At 43.9% G+C, this 19,762-nt stretch overlaps 2 protein-coding genes across 2 annotated transcripts in view; both read left to right on the top strand.

Moving 5' to 3' along the window:
- Window positions 1-538: 538 nt before the first annotated feature.
- Window positions 539-6,817, top strand: rnf126 (ring finger protein 126). Its single transcript, XM_084368852.1, has 9 exons — window positions 539-722; window positions 2,814-2,872; window positions 2,962-3,022; window positions 3,115-3,353; window positions 3,739-3,807; window positions 3,910-3,979; window positions 4,335-4,428; window positions 4,948-5,063; window positions 5,657-6,817. Exons 1-9 carry the CDS (start codon window positions 549-551, stop codon window positions 5,807-5,809), a joined length of 1,035 nt encoding a protein of 344 aa, XP_084224978.1. The 5' UTR covers window positions 539-548; the 3' UTR covers window positions 5,810-6,817.
- Window positions 6,818-11,145: 4,328 nt separating this feature from the next.
- LOC311266477 (potassium/sodium hyperpolarization-activated cyclic nucleotide-gated channel 2) overlaps window positions 11,146-19,762 on the top strand; it is a 40,237-nt gene continuing 31,620 nt past the window's right edge. Inside the window, exons 1-3 of the mRNA XM_084368851.1 lie at window positions 11,146-12,406; window positions 16,589-17,012; window positions 19,601-19,762. Of these exons, the coding sequence (XP_084224977.1) occupies window positions 11,220-12,406; window positions 16,589-17,012; window positions 19,601-19,762 (1,773 nt within the window). The 5' untranslated portion in view covers window positions 11,146-11,219. The remainder of the gene's footprint in view (window positions 12,407-16,588; window positions 17,013-19,600) is intronic.

The following is a 19,762-nucleotide window of genomic DNA, read 5'->3' as shown; positions in this document are numbered from 1 at the left end:
CCTTAAAATGGTAAATGATTTTTTTTGTGTTGTGACTGAATTATGAATGAAAGACAGGGTAAATGATAAAACATGACTGTTTAAATCCATTCGCTAGATAATTTATCAATACATACCCCTCTATTTTTCGATTTACCGGCATTTTTATCAAATATTTTTTACTTTCACCCTCGTAGCAGACTTAGCTGTATACACTATTTTAATCAAAGCAATGTCTTAATATTAATGTCTGTTATGAATGGGCCTGGCATGATCGTTCATTAAAAACTGGAGTCTATATTTAAGTGTGTAAGTACAGGTGTTATGGAAAATATTGACGTCCTAGAAAAGAACAGTGACAGAAAGACATTGGTGCCCAGCTTATATGGTGCTCAACATCTTCTACTGTTCAAAAACATACTTATGATAAAAGTGTGTTTTTTTATGTAACTAGGTACATTTAAAAAATATATTTTGTGAGACTTTTATTGTCATGTAAATATCAAACCGGAAGTCTTCCTCTTGGTAAGTTTTTCTAGCTGCCATGGTAACGTTACGTAGGCGCTCGTATGTTTCCGTTTCCACCGCTTTTCCCAGAGCAAAAGTCGGGGTGTCTTGTCCCTCGTTGCTATCCGTCCGTATCGTACGAACCGCTCTCCTGCTTAGAAATGGCTGAAGCTCCCCCACGGCCCTGCCGGTTTTTTTGTCACCGGTGTTCAGCAGAGATAAGTCCTCGTCTACCGGTAAGGACCTAAGAGACACATTTACCCGATTAAATTTGGGGCTTGTGTGTGTTTTTTTGTGTGTGTGTGTGTGTGTATTTGTGTCGCACGCGCACACCCAGTCACGTCGACTCACTGCTGCTGTTCGGCTACGCTAGTTAGCTAGCCCCATAGGCAACAACGGTCCGGAGTGACAGTCAAGTGGTAGTAATTAAGTTGGCGGGTACACTTGTGTTATGATCTTGTGTTTTTAGGTGTTGACATTCAACTGTATGTATGATGAATAGTAGCAAGATGGAGCCCATCTTCACAGCCTGACATGTCTCATAGTGGTGGCGTTTAACGTCAGCGGGCAAGCTAACACAAGAAAGCGTAGGTTCACTGTTTTTCAGGTTTTTAGCAGGTTGTGGTTTATTTTAATGATGTTCAAGTCAGCTAATATGTCAGCTCGACATCTGGATCTACTGTCTTGGTGACTTGGTGCTTGTGTATTGTGGTCGTAACGCGGAGAGAAGTAAAACTTTCACTATACAGAGAGCCAGTCTCAGTCAGTGAACATTGGTGCTGAGGCAACAGCCCGCCAGCCACAGCAGTCTGTTGTCAAGCCATTCATGGGAAGCTTCTTGAACGTTACAGTACAGTTACTTTATTGACAGTCAGCCAGCTGCTCACCTGTGTGACAGCAAGCATACTAATTGAAGGTGCTCATGATGTGTGATCTATAGAGGCTGCAGTCTGTGGTCCTGTTGAATTGTATTGCCTGACACTGACAGGCATTTCTACAATGTTGTCCATCCCATTTGTTTCAGTGATATTAGAAACACCTCTGAGAGAGGAAAGTTGAATCGTACAACATGTGTATGAATGTTGACTACTTAATCTGTTAAGTTGCACTTGTGTATGGGATGCTGCTGGGAAAAAGGCCAAATTTCGAATAGATAAATAATGTGTGATCAGATCTTTGCATAGACTCCAGTGTCCAAATATCGATACATGTGGATTCTGAATATTTGAAATGGTCTCAATACTCATTGTTCGCAGTATCAATACACCAATACTAGTTGCGACTTTTGTCCGACAGTGAGTTGACATAGCTCCACTTTCTTAAGACCTACATTAACTTAGATTTGGGCTGGCCAATATATACGATATATGTCATGATCAATATGAGACTACATTTCATCTGAGATTGTGGATATCACGATATGGCTTAGGTGTTGTCTTTTCCTGGTTTTAAAGGATGCAATAATAGGAAAGTAACGGTATTTCCTGAACTTATTCGATCCACTTAGTCATCATATCCACATTACTGATGTTTATTTATCATAAATTTCATTGTGCTAATGTTTTGTGAAAGCACCAATAGTCATCCCTACAATATTATCACAATATCAATATTAAGGAGTTATTTGGTCAAAAATATTGTGATATGAAGCTTAATCATTTAAGCCTTTGAGGACATTTTAAGAGATATCTACTGTAATTTGCAACTCAGCCTAAAAATACCATGATATTGTTTTAAGACCATACCGCCCAGCCCCAACTTAGATGCTGTTGTTCTTAACCCACTGTGCACAAGCCTTTTTCTGTTTTAAATAGAAAATCTAAAATAGTATACCCTCAATGTTGTGTCACTTTTTCACTGTGCTATTAAACATTCTATCAAATATCAATATTTTTCAAGGCATTGTATCGTTGGAATAAGTTACAAAAAACATTTGTGACAACACTCAGACTCACGTACTCGCCAGTAGTGTTCCCAGTATTTCAGGCAGTAATGGAGGCTTTTCTGATTCTGGGATCAGTGTTCGAAAAGCCCTAATTTTGTCCACCCCATTTTATATCAGGGATGGTAGGCTTAATATTACACACACCTCTAACACAATACAATTTAAAAGCCGCACACAGCTTCAAAATGACGATACCATTTGGTCAACACCTCTAACACTCTGACCTAAACCTTACAAACTTCATGATGGTAGGATTTCTTTGCTGAGCTGTTGAAGTAGCGTGCATTAGTTTTAGCCAGGTGTACTGAATTAACAGATGACTGTGTATGTGTTAGTTTTGGTGAATACATAGTAGATATTCATCTTTATGTTTTCACTGTAGGACTACACCTGTCCACGTTGTGAATCTGGCTTCATTGAGGAACTGCCTGAAGAAAGAAGGTACGGAGGATTGTTGTGTGTCTTGTTAATTTGATGTTTTAAAGCAGATAATTTGAGTACCAGTTTTTCCACTTTCTGTGTTTGTCCAGTACTGAAAATGGGTCCGCATCCACGTCCTCCACTAGTGATCAGAACCGCCCAGCCTTTGAGGTCAGTGTGACTTGTTATATCAGCTGGCCACAGGAAAACATTTTGCACCCTGCAGCACTATGATCTGACTTTGTCTTTCTCTTTTCTACTAGAACATGGATCACCAACATTTATTCTCATTCCCCTCTGGGTACGGTCCGTTCGCCCTCGGGATTTTTGACGAAAACTTCGACCTTCGAACGCGGCTACCTGCAGAGGACAACAGGGAGACAGAAAACAGGAGAGAAAGGGAAATGGCATCACGGCAGCGATACAGTGCGCGGCAACCACGGGGTCGACACGTTCCTCGACGACAGGGTACGCGCCACGAAGGAGTGCCCACATTAGAGGGGTGAGACATTTTCAGCAGTAGAGTGTGTGTGGGAGGTTGTTGTGGGACACGAGGATACAGGTAGAGGATTCGCTTCTTTTGTGCGAGTAATACTTGCTTCACATGTTATTGTGTAAAATACTTAAACAATATTATTCCCAGTTTTATAATATGTAGACATAATCTTAAACATAATGTAGCATTTGGCTTGAAGTGATCTGCTATGGCTCATACCAGAAGCATTTTACCTATCTAGTATTACTGTGTGTGTTAAGACCATTAAATTATTATGTACAGACATTTTCCCTTTTATTCAATTTACCTAAGAAGACAAGTTGAATATCTCTGTTTGATTCAACAAATGCTTATTGTGACTGTTTTTCTGTGATGTTTTTTCTGGATACAGAATTATCCAGCAGCTAGTAAATGGAATTATAGCACCTACAGCCATGCCAAATATCGGGATGGGACCATGGTAAGTGTTAAAAAAAATGGTGTTGCATGCTCAAGTAAGTAAAATGAGGCTCACTGTGTTAACTGTTGTTCTTTGTTTGTCGACCACCTCCCTGTCTTTCAGGGGTATGCTTCATTCCAATCCAATGGACTACGCCTGGGGTGCCAATGGTCTTGATGCAATCATTACACAGGTATAAATGGTGATCAAACTGCACATAAATAAGGCGACTACAGTGTCCCAAGAGCCTTTTCATTAAAGCCCTACAAATGGTGCGATTCACAAGATCATAATTAATATGTTTGAATTGTGTAATCATTTTTTATAGCAATATAATGATACCAGGATCCAAAAATCTCAAAGTGGTTCATACACTCTAAAGAAAGTGGCTTTTTGTTAGGATGGAGTATACATGGAAGGTACTCCATCTTCAAATCAGACATATAGATGAGCAAGATTTTGGAAGAGAACGTCTTTAAAGTTGTCGTTCCCAAAACAACCTCATTCTCGCAGTCATTTATTGGGATTCTGCTCTCTCTCACTTGTAGTTATTGAACCAGTTTGAAAACACGGGTCCCCCTCCTGCAGACAGAGAAAGGATAAAGAGTTTACCCACCATCCACATTACAGAGGAACATGTCGGTAAGTCCACGTCTCCCTCGCAGACTCTCACTTACTGTTACTCACTCGTCGTCTCTCGGTAGTCCTTTTGATCAGCATTGTGCTGTGTACTGTCTCAGATTTACGTATATATACCATTAATATCCTCTAAGCATATTTTATACTGAACTAACCTTTGCATTGGCCTTTAAGAGAATTCAGTAATAATGTTTCCTCTATTGTGAGTAGAAATCTGACAATAACTGCCTCTGAGATGTAATGAAATTATATTTTCTTTTTTGGTTTTTAGTCTTATAGTATGATACTAATGTGGAATGATTCCTACACATGTATGCACTTGTATTTTGACTTTTATCATGTTTTTGTTGGTGGTAGAGAGGTGAAGTGCTTGAATTTAACCTTACACTGTGTTAACTAAAATAAACACAGTCGGTGTGAACACACCATGCAGCTGACGCATGTGATCGTGGGTCTCACACACACACACACACACACACACACAGACACACACAGACAGTCTGTTGCTTTCTGTTTGTGCAGGTGCTGGTTTAGAGTGTCCTGTGTGCAAAGAAGACTACAGCGTTGAGGAGAGCGTTAGACAACTGCCGTGCAATCATCTGTTTCACAATGACTGTATAGTACCATGGCTGGAACAGGTATGTATTTCTATCAGTGATATGATTGGTATCAGCTACACTTATGTTTGCTGTTCTCTTGTATGGAGGGGCGTTGTTTTGTTTTGCTCTAATCTGTAGTGAGTAAGCTGTGAGTCCTGCTGTTGTCATTTTGAGTTAACTCTACTAAACCTTTGATATCGGTTGCTGGAAGATGTTGACTCGACTCTTCTTACACTGATCAAAGAAATCTCTCAATTTGAGAGGGAGTATTTTTCAGTAAGCGGCTGTGCGACACCTTCTCACCCACTTTTCTGCCATTTTTCTGTCACTATTTAACATGAATGTAGTAATCTACTGGTCTAAGATGGTGACATCCCTGTTATTTATTACAACTACTCAGCTCTGATTGGTCAATCATTTCTTTAACAAAGGGAAGCAGCAGCAGCCTTGTATGAATCACTGAACTAACCTCAGATGTGGGTGGCACTTCAGTGATTTGGAAGCAGGTTAATGTTAGCTATTCAATCATATGTGAATTGGTTTGACCTTGTGTGCTCAATACAGCTGTATTGTAGAACTGGCTACAATTGTTTGTACTGAAAACACTTTTCCTTTCTTCTTGTCTCTGACAGCATGACACGTGTCCTGTGTGCAGGAAGAGTCTTAGCGGTCAGAACACAGCCACAGACCCACCAGGGTTATCAGGAATGAACTTCTCTCCCTCCTCCTCCTCCTCTTCCTCCCCTAGCTCACCTAGCAATGAGAATGCTGCTAGCAACTCATAGATTTTTCACCGTCACCGCCACCTCACATCTGAAAACCTCACAACATAAGTCAGATAAGACCCAACGGCTCCAGGACAGTCGTCTGTCTCAATTCAAGCGGACGATACGAGTCGAGGCGAACTCTGTTGCAGACCGTTAGTCATCATCCCTCCCCCTGTGCTGATCGGATGCTGGGTCCAGGTCCTGCTGCTATCGTTGCTGAGTAATTGAGGAGGGGGGATTGGGCAGTGACGATGGAGGATCCAGAAAGGCTGTGAATAGTGATAATAAGATTGGGATTGTAACCTGAACCGGAGCGGAGTTTGAGTCGGAGTGGACTGCTTTTTGACTGAGACATGTCTTTGCCACGAGGCTGGGACACATTTTATATTTAAAAGACAAAATGCTCTTTTTTAAAAAACAAACAAAAAAAACAACAACATTTCCTGTGGTGGTGCAGAGTACATAGATGTGTAGATAGAGAATTCATTTTGAACTGTGAGCCACTGTACAGCTACTGGATCAAACTAAAACCTTGTGGAGAGGAAGCTGAGTGTTTGCATCAGATTTTATTTATTTGCACCTTTTTTTTATTTTGCACAAAATTCTGTCTGATGTTGAGAATGTGAATTTGGATAAACTACTGAAAAAAAAAAAGATTTTTCACATTTTTGCATTGGAAAAAGTCTTTTAGGACTTGTTTCTTTTCTTTCTTTCTTTCTTTTTGATTAGATTCTCTTTATTAGAGCTTGGTCCGGTGTACTTGGTGTGTGTTGACAAGGTAAAGATCCACACAGCTCAACAGTGGACACATTTTTAATCCACAGACCTACTTATTTATTGAACCCTTGCCCAAGACACAAATTGAGCAATGTAAAAGGAAAAAAAGGACACATTAAAAAAAAAAAAAAAAACAGGCATGGGATCATCTTACCTCTATGGAACTGACCAAATGTGTTTCACAAAACAAGTGTTATTATTTTATTTACTGATTTTTCGTACGGTCACAATAAAGTGCTTAAACAAACACATTTGTGTCCTGCTGATAATGTGCAGTTTGATTTTACACATTAATAACACAGTATTGATCAAACCTCAGTGTTTTTTTAATTAGATAGACCACGGTTTTGCCATTTACTTGCCAAGGTGAGAGGAAGGAAGTAAGAAGGATTAACCCACCTCGGACATTTTCACATTCGATTGCCTCACAACATTGAATCAAAATAGATTTAACGTGGCGTTTTTCACACTGATCCAGAGAAAAATACCTGTTGATGTCGAAGGGAAAGCAGATGCCGACAAACTTATATAAAGGTCACACCTAGATCAACACTGACCCTTGTCATGTCAGACATTTTGACTCGTCAAAGCAGGAAAGGTACAGGTGGAAGTGGTAACGGTAATGATGGCTGCGTTCTGTTCAGGTGATCCAGTTCCAGACTGGTATTGTGCTCACTCCTTGGCATATCTTGCTGGGACACATGAAGGAATGAAACCATCATCAGACGCTAACTTCCAAATGGCATACTTAGCTGTAGCTGCCCGCGTTATGTACGGTTTCATGCAGTATGTATACAAGTGCGACATACTATGAATGAGCTTTCATCTGTCTGTGTTCTTTATCTTTTGCTGCACAGAGGATCGTGGGTCAGAATAGCCAGAAAAGCATGCCGGCAGTAGGACATCGTGGTATGTTTGGCAGACTGCATGTAACAATACTGATGCTGTTTTCCTAGTTGAAGTTTCCCACTTCTAACCTCCAGCGTTCCAGGTGCACAATGCCAAAAAGTTAGCAAAAACGTGTCTGACTGTAACAAGCTGATGTCTCTTTGGTAAGTGTGTACACGACTGAACCATCAGCAGTGCAGCCCGCTTGCATGTGTGAATAAAATAGACGAGGAAAAAACTATTTTATGTCATTTTCACACTTGGAAATGTATCTACTTGTGTGCGTCAGACAATGACTTCTTAATGAAATCAAGGTAGATGGATGGAGATCAGGAATTGTTAAGCTCCAAGTTGTCTGGACCGCTGCATAAATCTTTCTGTCTGCTGTGAAAGGGGTCTGTTGGTTATAAATATCACATTATTGGTTTAATGGAGATCACATGTGCGTAGTCAGGCAGCAGGTTTCACTTGATTGTAGTATAAGTGCACCTGTATCTCCAAAGTCCGACTCTCGGTGAGTCAGTATCGACGCAAAACCCTCACCAGCAAGAGGGAAGGTACACTCCAATCAAACTCGGTGAGAGGCACAACACAGGACGGATATTAGAAAGTACAGAGCGCAATAAACAGACCAAAAACATGAACCAACCTCCCAGAGGAGTAATCTTTATACGCTCTGTCTTTCCTTTGTGGCTCTGGTGCTGACAAACCTCTAAAATTAATGCTGATAAAGTCTTGATGCAGCTCATTGAGACGAGGCAGCGTGCCAGTGTGGCGTTAAAGACGTGTTTGTTTGACATTTCAAGCGAGCACGGGACATTTTTAGCGAGCAGGTGGTGGCTGAGTCATCAGACCAGTGAGGTTGTCATAATCAAATAAATGATAGCAAATTGATTTTTGATTCCTGATGGTCTCCAAAATTGCCAATGACGCTAATAAAAAAAGCTCTAAAAATGGTTTAATGGTTTATTTGCACGACCTTACAGAGGACAGAGGCAGAGGAAGATCAGATGATTCATAATTTCCCTGTTTTCACCATAGGTCTGGACACCAATAAGATCATCACTTGAACCTAACCACAAAGTCTACCTCTCTTCACTTTGAGTATTAGATAAACCCTTTTAGCTCCTGTGTAGCACCAGAACACATTTCTGGGCCGCTCATACCACCACCACCTGCCCATACGTCTTCTTTTGTGTCTTTTTGGTCCCGTGTCACTTGTTGAAAACAACCTGAGAGCGTCACACTGATGCATCACCCTTCCAGGAAAAATTAAACTGAAGCTGGGTGCAGCTGTGTAGTTTGGAGTAATGAAGTGGCTCCTTGAGAGAGGATGGCAGCGAGAGAGAGAGAGAGAGAGAGGGGACGCTGATGACTTCCTGGCACTGATGTCAAAAGGGAAAGACACTTGCAACAGGGGGATTCAGTGAAATAAAGTATTTATTAGATTTTTCAGGGACGACGTAGCTTATAAACTCAGCGGTTGGAAATGTTACACGGTCGTATTGTTGTTGTGATGTCGGCCTGTGTGAGTTATTTGTGTGTAAAACCGAGCTTTCCTTTACAAATGTGACCAAAATTAGACTCCAACCAAATCTAGATCAAAGAAAATAGGCTAACTGCTTTATCTCCTCTGTAGTGACAGGGCACTCGATTATCATGGCCCACATCCTCGGAGTGGAGGGATAATGCTCCGCGCTCAGACATTTTGACTCGTCAGAGCAGGAAAAACACCAATTACCTTTACGACGGTGTTTAACGATTGCCATTTTGTAGTGGCGTCTGAATGTATAGTGGGAAGTATGAAACCCTATATAGTTGACTCAAAGTATCCCACAATGCATCTTAAAAAGGAGTGTAAGACTGATAGTCACTAACCAAGCATCATATACCATCATGCATTGCGTTTAATGGAAAGAAAATGACCCGAGCGGTGTCCAAAAGTGTCCCAGTGAGCTCACTATACAGTCCTCTAAATAGGACTCACTCAGAGCTGGCTGCGACCCCAGTGCGCCATGTCAGTGAGTGAGTGAGCTCACGATGTGAGAGCCCTGAAACCAGCTCACCTAAATGGAATGCAGCCATCATTCATGTCACAATGTTAGAAATGTTGTACAGATGTTATAAATTACACGTGAGCTTTTCCTGCATCGTCGAGTCAAGATGTCTGCCGTGAAAACTGGCATTTAAGGCTGCGACTATTATTTTCCTTTTTAATCTGCTGATTATTTTCATGATTAGCTTCATCTTAAAGGTCCAATATGGAAGAAAGTTGATTTTTGAGTTTACATATACTGACACTTTGGGATTGTAGGTCGGGTCAGCTGCCATCCAAACGTGTCAGTTTTTGACAAGCTGGAAATTGGACCTTTAAAGGTGCCGTATGTAAGAACTTGGCCACCTGTCCAGTGGCTACTGAAAACAAATAAAGGGGCTGCGTATCACTGGAGTAAACACTGACTTTAGCTGCCATTAGCTAGTTAGCTTACCTGTTGAAACGTAGCTGTCCCTCTACCATCATCTGCTTAAAGTCCCTTTTACACTGCTAGCACAGGAGCTTTAGATCCGGACGGGACAGGGCTAGCTGGTTAGCATGCTAGACATCATAACATCACAACGATCTGTTGGTAATTTCAGGTAATATTTGAATGTTTTCAACTAAAATTCATCGTTGAGTCTATGTGACGTTAAAAAATTGTAAAACAAAAAGGTTATTGCAGTTCCAGGCTTTATTGTACACTATTCCTTCCAACAGAGATGCTAACACTAACCCTGATGAAAGTGCATCTACTGTTGCACTACAGATGTTAAACCAGCTGTTTTTATTCTCATGGCATGCAGTTTAAACCAGAGCACCCAACAGCCCACCAGCGATGCTGCGGCTGCATCTGAGTGTCACTGTGTGTGCGACACTGACGCCTCCACTGTCACAGGAATATCTGTGCAGCAGCTGCCTCTGAGTGTTTAAGCATTTTGGGTTGTCAGCTGTTGAGAGATAATAAGAATAACGAGCTTCATTGGTGCAGGAAACTGTCTTTAAACAAAAATGTGTCATAAGGCACAACATGTTCCCCGGGTGGGATGAGCACCTCTTGAGGCGACGTGTGTGAGAGTAAGTGCACCTTTCTCTGAGACAAACACCCACACTGGTGTGCCGTGTCCCTGCTTCTGATCACGAGCCTTGGACAGAGTTTGACACTGGTGTCACAGTCACATTAACGCTGAACGACTGTCCTGCACCTCCTGTGCCACCCCGGTCCGGCCGCTAGGAGGCGCTAAAAAACAACTATGTGTGACATCAATTCAGGAAGGTTGTCATTGAAAACACCTTCTAAAACATATGACATCATATGAGTTTTCATTAACACGTGGTAATTAACTTTTGATGCTCGCGTGTGCCGTCACTGGCGTCACGCTGCGCTCCTGTTTCATGTGGCTGTCCGGGACTGAGCTCCTGGAGGCCGCGCAGGCTGTAGGTCACGGCCGAGGCCTCAGCTGGAGGCAGCTGCGGCTGAATTAGCAGCAGCATACGCTAATAGTTTAATGATATTTGACGCAGTCAAAGGGCTCAATTAGTTTGATGCCTGAGCATCTTTGACACAATGACGAGTGAAAGTAAAAGCGCAGTAGTTTGCAAAGAAGTCACGTCCACCCCTCCCTCTGTCCCTCTCTCCTTTCTCTCTCCCCCTCTCCTCTTCTTCTCTCCATCTCCCCTCTATCTCTGATTGGTTTTCTCCAAAGATAATTGGAGGCAAAATTTGATATGCTCAATGTCATGGACAGGAATGAGGTTTCACCGGCGTCTGCTGCCACCATGAAAAAGAAGGCGGTGGGCGGCAGCGGATGCAGCCACATCAGCGCACCCAAGGCTGCCGCGTCCAAATGCACAAGAAGCAGCAGCAGCCAGAACTGTCTGGACTCCGCCTCACCGAGCGGTAAGCAGCCCGGGGCGGCCAGCAACGTCGTGATGGACGAGACGGAGGACGGAGAAGAGGAGTCCAAGTTTCAGCATCCACGGTTGCGCCGAGCCGGGGGGAGCGGCAGCGGCGGAGGTGGAGGAGGAGGAGGCGGCGGCAGTATCAGGATGAAGAACTTTACGCCAGGAGGGGGAGCCGCGTCCTCGGGTTCCAGGAGAAACTCCAACAAGGAGCCCTACCACACGCACACAGAGGACGCTGCCGCCGCTCCACGGCCCACTGCTGCCTCCAGAGCCACCGAGACCCAGACACCCTGTCCGGGCGATGCTGCCCAGCGCGGCCAGACCAGCAGAGCATCTGGGGCGGAGGCGTCGGAATCAGCGGTCGCGGTCGAGGTTTTAAACGCGACAGCGGGTGATGGTTGCAACAGCGTCGCTCCAATTTCCAGCATGAAATGCAACAAAAACGGAGAATGCAGGAGGGACTCGGGTACCGGGAGCCTGCGCTCAATCATCTCCAAGCAGGAGAAGCAGACAGGAGGGTCGGGGAGGGCCGAGGACGGAGGGAGCGCCAAGCGAGGAGCCTGTAACTCGACCTCCGCCAGCATGGACGGCTCGATCACACCAGGCGGGTCCCTGACCGGGGCGCACGGAGGAGAGAGCGCAAACCCCGGCACTACCCCCGTGTCCAGCGGCGTCCCCGAGAAAAAGGACTCCAAGGTGTCCTTCTCCAACGCACCAAGCCGGAAAGCCTCGTCCTCGCTGCACGGCCCGACTCAGACTCAGACCCAGCAGCCCAGGAACTCTGTCACTTTCCAGAAGCCGGAGGATGGACCGCCAATTGTGCCCGCCGAGGATGCGGAGCCTCGGGGCAGCCAAGCCAGCTTCATGCAGCGGCAGTTTAGTAGTATGCTGCAGCCCGGAGTTAACAAATTCTCCTTACGCATGTATGGTAGTCAAAAAGCAGTGGAGAGAGAGCAGGAGAGGGTCAAATCAGCTGGAAATTGGATTATCCACCCTTACAGCGATTTCAGGTAAGAGCTGGGGGCTGCCATTGGTTGCACGTTGAAAGTCATGCGGGGCCCGTATGGATCCTCATTGTCACCTACAACTCACTTTATAGTGAGTAACCGCTGCGCCTCCGCAGGAACACACGCATGGTTATTGTTCCCGGCTAGAGGCTGATGATTTCTCCACATTTTCAGCCCCTTTATGATCGAAATCTGTAGAGATTTGAATCGATGCATTGCAACGTGCTGCCATTAACCCCCCCCCCCCGAAACAACCTGTTGTCAGGCAGATGGACTTGAGCAAAAGAGTGTCCTTTCAAGGTTGTAAACAAATCCCTATTCCGGTCTGTATGTACAGTAGCATGTCTGGGATGCTCAACAAGCCCCGGCCTGCTAACACATCTCCACTTTTGGTTGCGGTGCGCGCACATTTTAACACAGAGGGGACAGCGGAGCGATGCTAATGCAGAGGCTCGTTTTTTATGAATTATTCTCTCTCTCAAAAAAATAATAAGATGTGGTTATTGTTCCAGTAGGAGCTCTGCGACGAGAGCTGACAGGATGTAGGCTACGTGTGTGTGAGAGAGCGTGTGTGTGTGTGTGTGTGTGTGTGTGTGTGTGATTGTGTGTGTGTGTGCACTCAGTAATGGAATGTCACCTTGAGCCAAGTGTGCGAAAACCTCAAGCACGCTCACTGGAGACATGTCCGCCCGCTCGGCTCCCCGGATCCTGCGTTTTAATGACGGATGCGCTTTGTTTGTCTCGGCTCAGGCTGGAGAGAGGACCAGCTGGACATCCAGCTCATATTTTTGGTCTGACAAATATTTAAGGAAATCCACGAGCCAAGACGCCTCGTGACAAATGCGCCTTTTTATTTATTTTTTTTTTTATCCACCCCCCCCTCCCCGTTTTTTACTCGACATGTATCAGTCGCTGAAGCGCATTTGGGTCAGAAAATCAGCCCGCTCGCCTTTTCAGCACCACCAGGAGTGGACAGCTCCGTCTCATTTGGAGTCGGCTCGCGCGTTTGAGCGCCACCTTCAAACCCCCTCCATCCTCCTCCCTCCTCCCTCCATCCATCCATCCATCCCCCCTCCTCCTCTTCCTCCTCCTCCTCCTCCTCCTCCTCCTCCTCCTTCACAGCGCCATTCATGTTTGGCCCATTTGTATCACATAACGCCGAGTCAGTAGACCACAGGCCACACTTGAGACACGTTTTTCAGCGGCAGAGATGCGACCGGACCGCGGGACACCTTCTCCGCGCCGCTCGGGTCGCTGTGCGGAGCTTCCAGCCGCCATTCTCGCGCTAATTCATGCAAAGTTGAGGCAGCAAAGTTGCTCCACGCGTTTTAATAAATCGGGGCGGTTATTGTTGTCGCCGTGGAGTGGAGGAGTCAGAGCTTGTTGCATAAGTCGCAGTGTAATGACTCAGCGCTGCACCTGTCCTGCAGAGCCTCCTCTGACGGGCTCAGACCGCCACTACTTTTTACTCCCTGTCCCGCTCACAAAGTGCCACATCACCACCGGCCGCACGCACTCACCTTCTCGGTGTCCATGTGGACCGGAAGGTCGATAACAGGCTTATAAATTAACCCTGATGTTGCGTTAACCCCCAGAAACATACCCAACATGCTGTCATCAGGTTAAAGCTTCATGACTTTGTCTCCTTCTGTGAGAACTGAGGATGAACATGATTCAGTCTGCAGAAATGTTTAGAAAATGACTTCTGTTTGGCGTCTCAGAGACTCTGGCTGTCGATACTGAAGGATGTTGGTGTGTTGGCAGTGCCACATCTCACACACTCTGTTTGGATTTCTATATTTGTTCTCAATTTACTTAAAACATTTACTTTAAAGAGGCACTATGGGGCTTTGGAGAAGAAATTCAAACTCAGAATTTTTATATTTATAATATTAATACAAACCCAGAAATCTGTATTTTGCCCATAAGTGAATAAACGAGCTGTTCTCAGAGGAAAATAAGGTCCAGAACTCTGTTTGAAGCTAGAGAGGTGGCAGGGTCCGCCACATATAAACAAAGCAAAACAGTATGAAACTGTGTTGTCCTTTAAGGTCAGTTTGTTTATTCAGTTTATTCAGTCATGAAGACAAAGACAGTTTATTTAGTTTGTTCAGGCTTAAAAAAAATCAGCCAATGAAGATCTTTCTCTTCTGATTTAAATTTCTTCTTCCCCAAAACTACATACTGCACCTTTAAAGATCACATTTACTGCAACGTTTTCATGTCATGTTGAGTCAGTTTGAAAAAATTAAAAAGCTTTTGTCTTATTACATTAAGTGAATGCAGACTAATGTATAAACTGATGTGTATATTTAATTATTACATATAAAGTTAAGGGGACTTCAGCATAAACATCATGTGTTTTTCAAGGTGTTTTTTCTGTCTCCAGTAAAAAAATCTCACATCTAGTTATATAACTTGTCACACTGACTAAACATGATAGAACAACTTTACATTGAACTTTAGGCAAATTATATTATTATTATTATTATCATAGTTTGTCCAGAAGAGGTCTAATTTACCACAAACATAAGCAGGTTTGGATGATAACTAATTACCTCTTAAAAAATGTAATCCAGGTATCACAATATTTAAGTAATGTAACTTGATTACTTCCCCTTACGTTTGGATTACCTCAACACCAAACATATGCAAATAAAGTTACAGAAAAGAAGTATCAGTAGGAAGACTTTTATTTAATCTTAATTTCGAGTTTATATTCAAAACACACTTGTGTATTTAGTTTCACTCAACACCGTGATGTTGTGTGAGGCTGGTGAAGTGTCGTCATGTGTGCACATGTGCACGGTTACAGACTATTTCAATCTTTATTTTAGAAACTTTACCAAAATACAGTTACAGTTTTTTAATCCTAATAACATAATCCCGTTTGATTTACTCTGTTTCTCCCCAAACCTGAACAACAGTCAATATGAAAGATAACACATGTACCATGTAACAGGTGCTCACATCATATAAAACATGATATATTTCATTGTTTTATGGCCTTTTCTGTAGTTTGTGGCAAAGAGAAGAATAATCACTACGATGGTTTTCTGAATGTGGAGTTTTAGTAACATCAGAAGACGAAAGAATCAGAAAAAAAGCAAGTAAAGTTTCCTGTAATGTAAAGAAAAAACATATACAGTGTGGACGGGCATGTCACGGTTACCCTGTCCTGCATAATTGCGATACAAGATATTATCCTGATAAGCAATAAAATATTCTAAAAACTCTTAAAAATTGTACAAAAGCATACTGGAATCACTTTAACCTTACATTTAGTACGAAAACAAATATTTTTACTGCATTACCGATAAGACACACGTCATTTTTAAGTGAAAAACGAACAATCAAAGAATCTTAAATAAGTCATCGTAAATCATGAGGTCTTCCCGCACAAATAAACTCATCTCCCTGTCGATGTTTTTGGTTTGGACACATCCAATTCAACTCTTCACTTTACAATGACATGCCTCCAGTCATGGTGACAGGCTTAGAAATTCAAAATAAATCAGGAAACCGATAAAGGGCTGTAGGTCAGTGAGCTAGACGGCTTTTTCAAGTCAGTCATGTGAGGATACTCATGATAATCTAGATAATGAAAATTAAGACTTATTGTATCATGTTCCACTATAAATTCTTCTATCATCCCGTCCTTAGATTTGGATCATCTGTAAATAAAGAAAACAGAAGGGTTAAGAAGAGAGCTCCCATCTTTAAACTCATCATTTAAACCTTGAAAATGCAGCATGAAGAGCTCATCAGTCATAGAAAACCGACCAGAACACAGGAAAAACTTCATCAGCAATTCTTATAAAGTTATTTTTACTCGCTGCGCAGAGAGAGAGAGAAGATTCATTTTATTGCATTATAGGAGTGTTAATTGAAAGGGAGAAATTGCCTCTAACAAACAATTATAATTGTGCGAGCTGAGCTCTGTTCGTGTCCGGGCAGGCAGAGTGTAGCTCCTCCGCTTTGTTTACGCTTTTCCATCTCGAGTCAGAAAGTCTCTTGTGTCTATCGACTTTCCACAGCAACTCCCTTTTCTTATCTGACTCTATTTTTGTCCCCCCCCTCTCCCTTTTTCCCCTCCTGTACCCATGTCAACACACTGTCATGTGCACACACCACGACTACACACACACACACACACACACACACACACACACACGCCTGCTTTAGGTTCTACTGGGATTTCACAATGCTGCTGTTTATGGTGGGCAACCTGATCATCATCCCCGTGGGCATCACCTTCTTCAAGGACGAGACCACCACGCCCTGGATCATCTTCAACGTGGTCTCCGACACCTTCTTCCTCATGGACCTGGTGCTCAACTTTCGCACCGGGATCATCATCGAGGACAACTCAGACATCATTTTGGACCCTAAAACCATTAAGAAGAAGTACCTAAAAACTTGGTTCATTGTGGACTTTATCTCCTCCATCCCAGTGGATTACATATTCCTCATAGTGGAGAAAGGGATCGACTCGGAGGTGTACAAGACTGCTCGGGCCCTGAGGATCGTCCGCTTCACCAAGATCCTGAGTCTTCTGAGGCTGCTGAGGCTGTCCAGATTAATACGCTACATTCACCAGTGGGAAGAGGTAAGGGCACACATTTCCTGACTGTAAATATATGAAATCTAATCACACAGTCTCTCCGCCACAGAGGAAGAAACACCCAATCTAGCCAGTGATAAAAGGTCACTGATTTGCCTCCAATATGTTGCTGTTGGCTCACGACCAAACCAACAATCTGCCTCTCTGTCTGCTCCGAGCGGCCTGCTCTCCTCCGCCTGGAGGCTCCATATTAATGTTCTCACCTGCCACCTGGTGAGAAATGTCTAATGTCAGCAGGATGTTTGAGCTTTAACAAAGTTTGCATTCTAATTACTGTTATTGTCACACAACCTCCCCCCTCCCCTCACCCCTCTGTCTCTCTGTCTGACCTGGCAGTCTCACAGGTGGCATCAGGCGGGCTAATAAGCGGCCTATTAACAGGGCAAACGCAGTTAATCAATTAAGGCGCTGGAGGAAGAGCAGGTGGGGTGGAGGGTGATGATAATATTCAGCACTAGGGGGCTGTTGACTGTGATTATATATGTCACTAATTGTTCATTTAAAGGGACTGAAGAGGTAAGATAAGCTGGCATTTCCTCAGGGGCCTGACAGCCAGACTTTGGACGTGAAAATGGGTGCCGATGCTAGCTCAAGAGCCAGCCTTGCCCTCCCTGGTTGCTCAGCTTTTATGTACCCTGTGAGGGATGCACTTTGTCAGTGATGGCCCTCCCTGCTCCGGCCTCTCCTCCGGACTCCTGCCTCAGATGAAGGAGAGCAGGCCGGGAGACAGGAGGTCCGACAATGTCACGGGATCACTCGACTTTTCGTTTATGTCAGTGCTGGCAGCCTGGTGTTGGCATTTTGCAGTGGTGAGCAGCGCAGTGGGGCTCGGCTGCTAACTTGACCTTTGGATAATTGGATTTCTGAAGATATGATGTGATGCGCGCACATACGCACACACACAGCGGCGCGTGATGGGAAGTGATACTTGGCATGCATGGAGAATGAGAGTGGAGACGTGGTGGACAGCTGACGCATGAAATGCCCAGCTTCAGATAGAGCTGCAGCGATTCATCGACTAGTCGTCAGCTATTGAATCAATCACCAACTATGTTGATAATCGATTAATCAGTTTGAGTAAAATAATCTGTCATATTAGGCTCATTTTCAGGTTCAGAATAGGTTTACATGCTTTAATGCTCAAAAAACACATCAGTTTTCTCACACTGTCCAGTGCTGCAGCTCTGTATCCTCCCTCTGTCCGAAGCACTCTGTTTTAGCTCCTGTCTCTTTAAGACCTCGCCCTCCTGAACACCTGGTCTGCTCTGATTGGTCAGCTCACACAAGCCTGAGCCAGCGCCTCTAACAACAACAGAGCAGCTGTGCTAAATCAGTTCTTATGTGCCAAACTACCCGCTAGGCATAAATTATGCAACTGTGTGACATGGTGATGTAGCGTGATGTCACAAAGTCACGGAATTAAAGGCGGGACTACCGGTGAGGCGTTTGAGGAGCAGTGTTTTCTCTGGGAGAGAGGAGCTTCCGTTGGTGCGGCTGTTTTGACCTTTTTAACTTTCAAGATCTTTTACATGCAGGAGAACCAATAAAACACTGAAGGAAAGTAAAACAACAAAACAAGCACAATTAAAATGATCTTCAGACTAAGTTTAAATCCAAGAACATTTTTATAAATGAGGCTCCTGAACAATAAGCTACTTACTTCCTGTAACTTTCTTGGCGCTGTCCACGGTGCTGAACGTCTCCATCAGCAGCGCGGCTCTGTACAGCCAGTCCAGTTTCTCTCATCTGTCCTCAGTGAAACAGATATGACAAATGAGTCTATGTTGTCAGTTGGTGATTGATAAAAAGTGACAGTAAAAACCCTATAAAGGTTAAAGCGGCATTTAGAAAGATCAGCACATGTGATTCATGTCCAGTCTCATTCCTCATCGCTCCCATCGCAGTGTATCACTTCTCCCTCAGCTGCACTGACTAACAGATGACCCATTCCTTCATAGTAGTCTCTATCAGATGTCTCGTCATGGTTGACTATGAAAAGTATTGTGTTACAGATTTAGACCGTATAAAGATTATTATGGTATTAAATGGCGTCAGAGCACCAACAAGGACTGGCTTGTCGAAGTCAGCGAGGTGATAGATGATTGGCCTAAGTGACTGTCCGGTGACTCAGAGTGATTGATGTGTGAGACGACATAGACTATCAGTTGTTAAGGATCATGATGGTCCCTGTCCATCACTCTACGTGTTTGAATGGGTGTGTGTGTGTGTACGTGTTGGCATGTCTGTCTGTGTTGTTAGTGTAACAATGAGCCCGCAGGCATGCGTGAGTGTTTCGTGTGCGTGTTTGAGCCTCTGATTGATGTCATGTATCTCGGTAACAAATGTCTTGCCCGCTCCTGCTGTGCTTGATTTGGGACTGATGGGAACCTGTCTCCCCTGCTCATTAATCAAACTTGGTATAGTCCAGAGGAGACTGTGGAGCCGAGCAGGGAGCCAGTCCTGCCACTGAGACGTGAATTCAAAAAGTGTTTGACAAACTTATGTCAGCCGTGTTCACTGAGCTCTTATTCCAAAAATCCAACTCCCCTCCCTGTCTTATCGTCTCGCTCCAGATCTTCCATATGACCTATGACCTGGCCAGTGCGGTGATGCGGATCTTTAACCTGATTGGCATGATGCTGCTGCTGTGTCACTGGGACGGCTGCCTACAGTTCCTGGTTCCCATGCTGCAGGACTTCCCCTCAGACTGCTGGGTGTCCCTCAACAAGATGGAG

The sequence above is a fragment of the Pagrus pagrus genome (genome assembly GCF_965226575.1).
Source record: "Pagrus pagrus genome assembly, chromosome: 12".
Taxonomy (NCBI): domain Eukaryota; kingdom Metazoa; phylum Chordata; class Actinopteri; order Spariformes; family Sparidae; genus Pagrus; species Pagrus pagrus.
The sequence above is the reverse complement of the archived record's forward strand: the minus strand, read 5'-3'. Positions and strand labels throughout refer to the sequence as shown.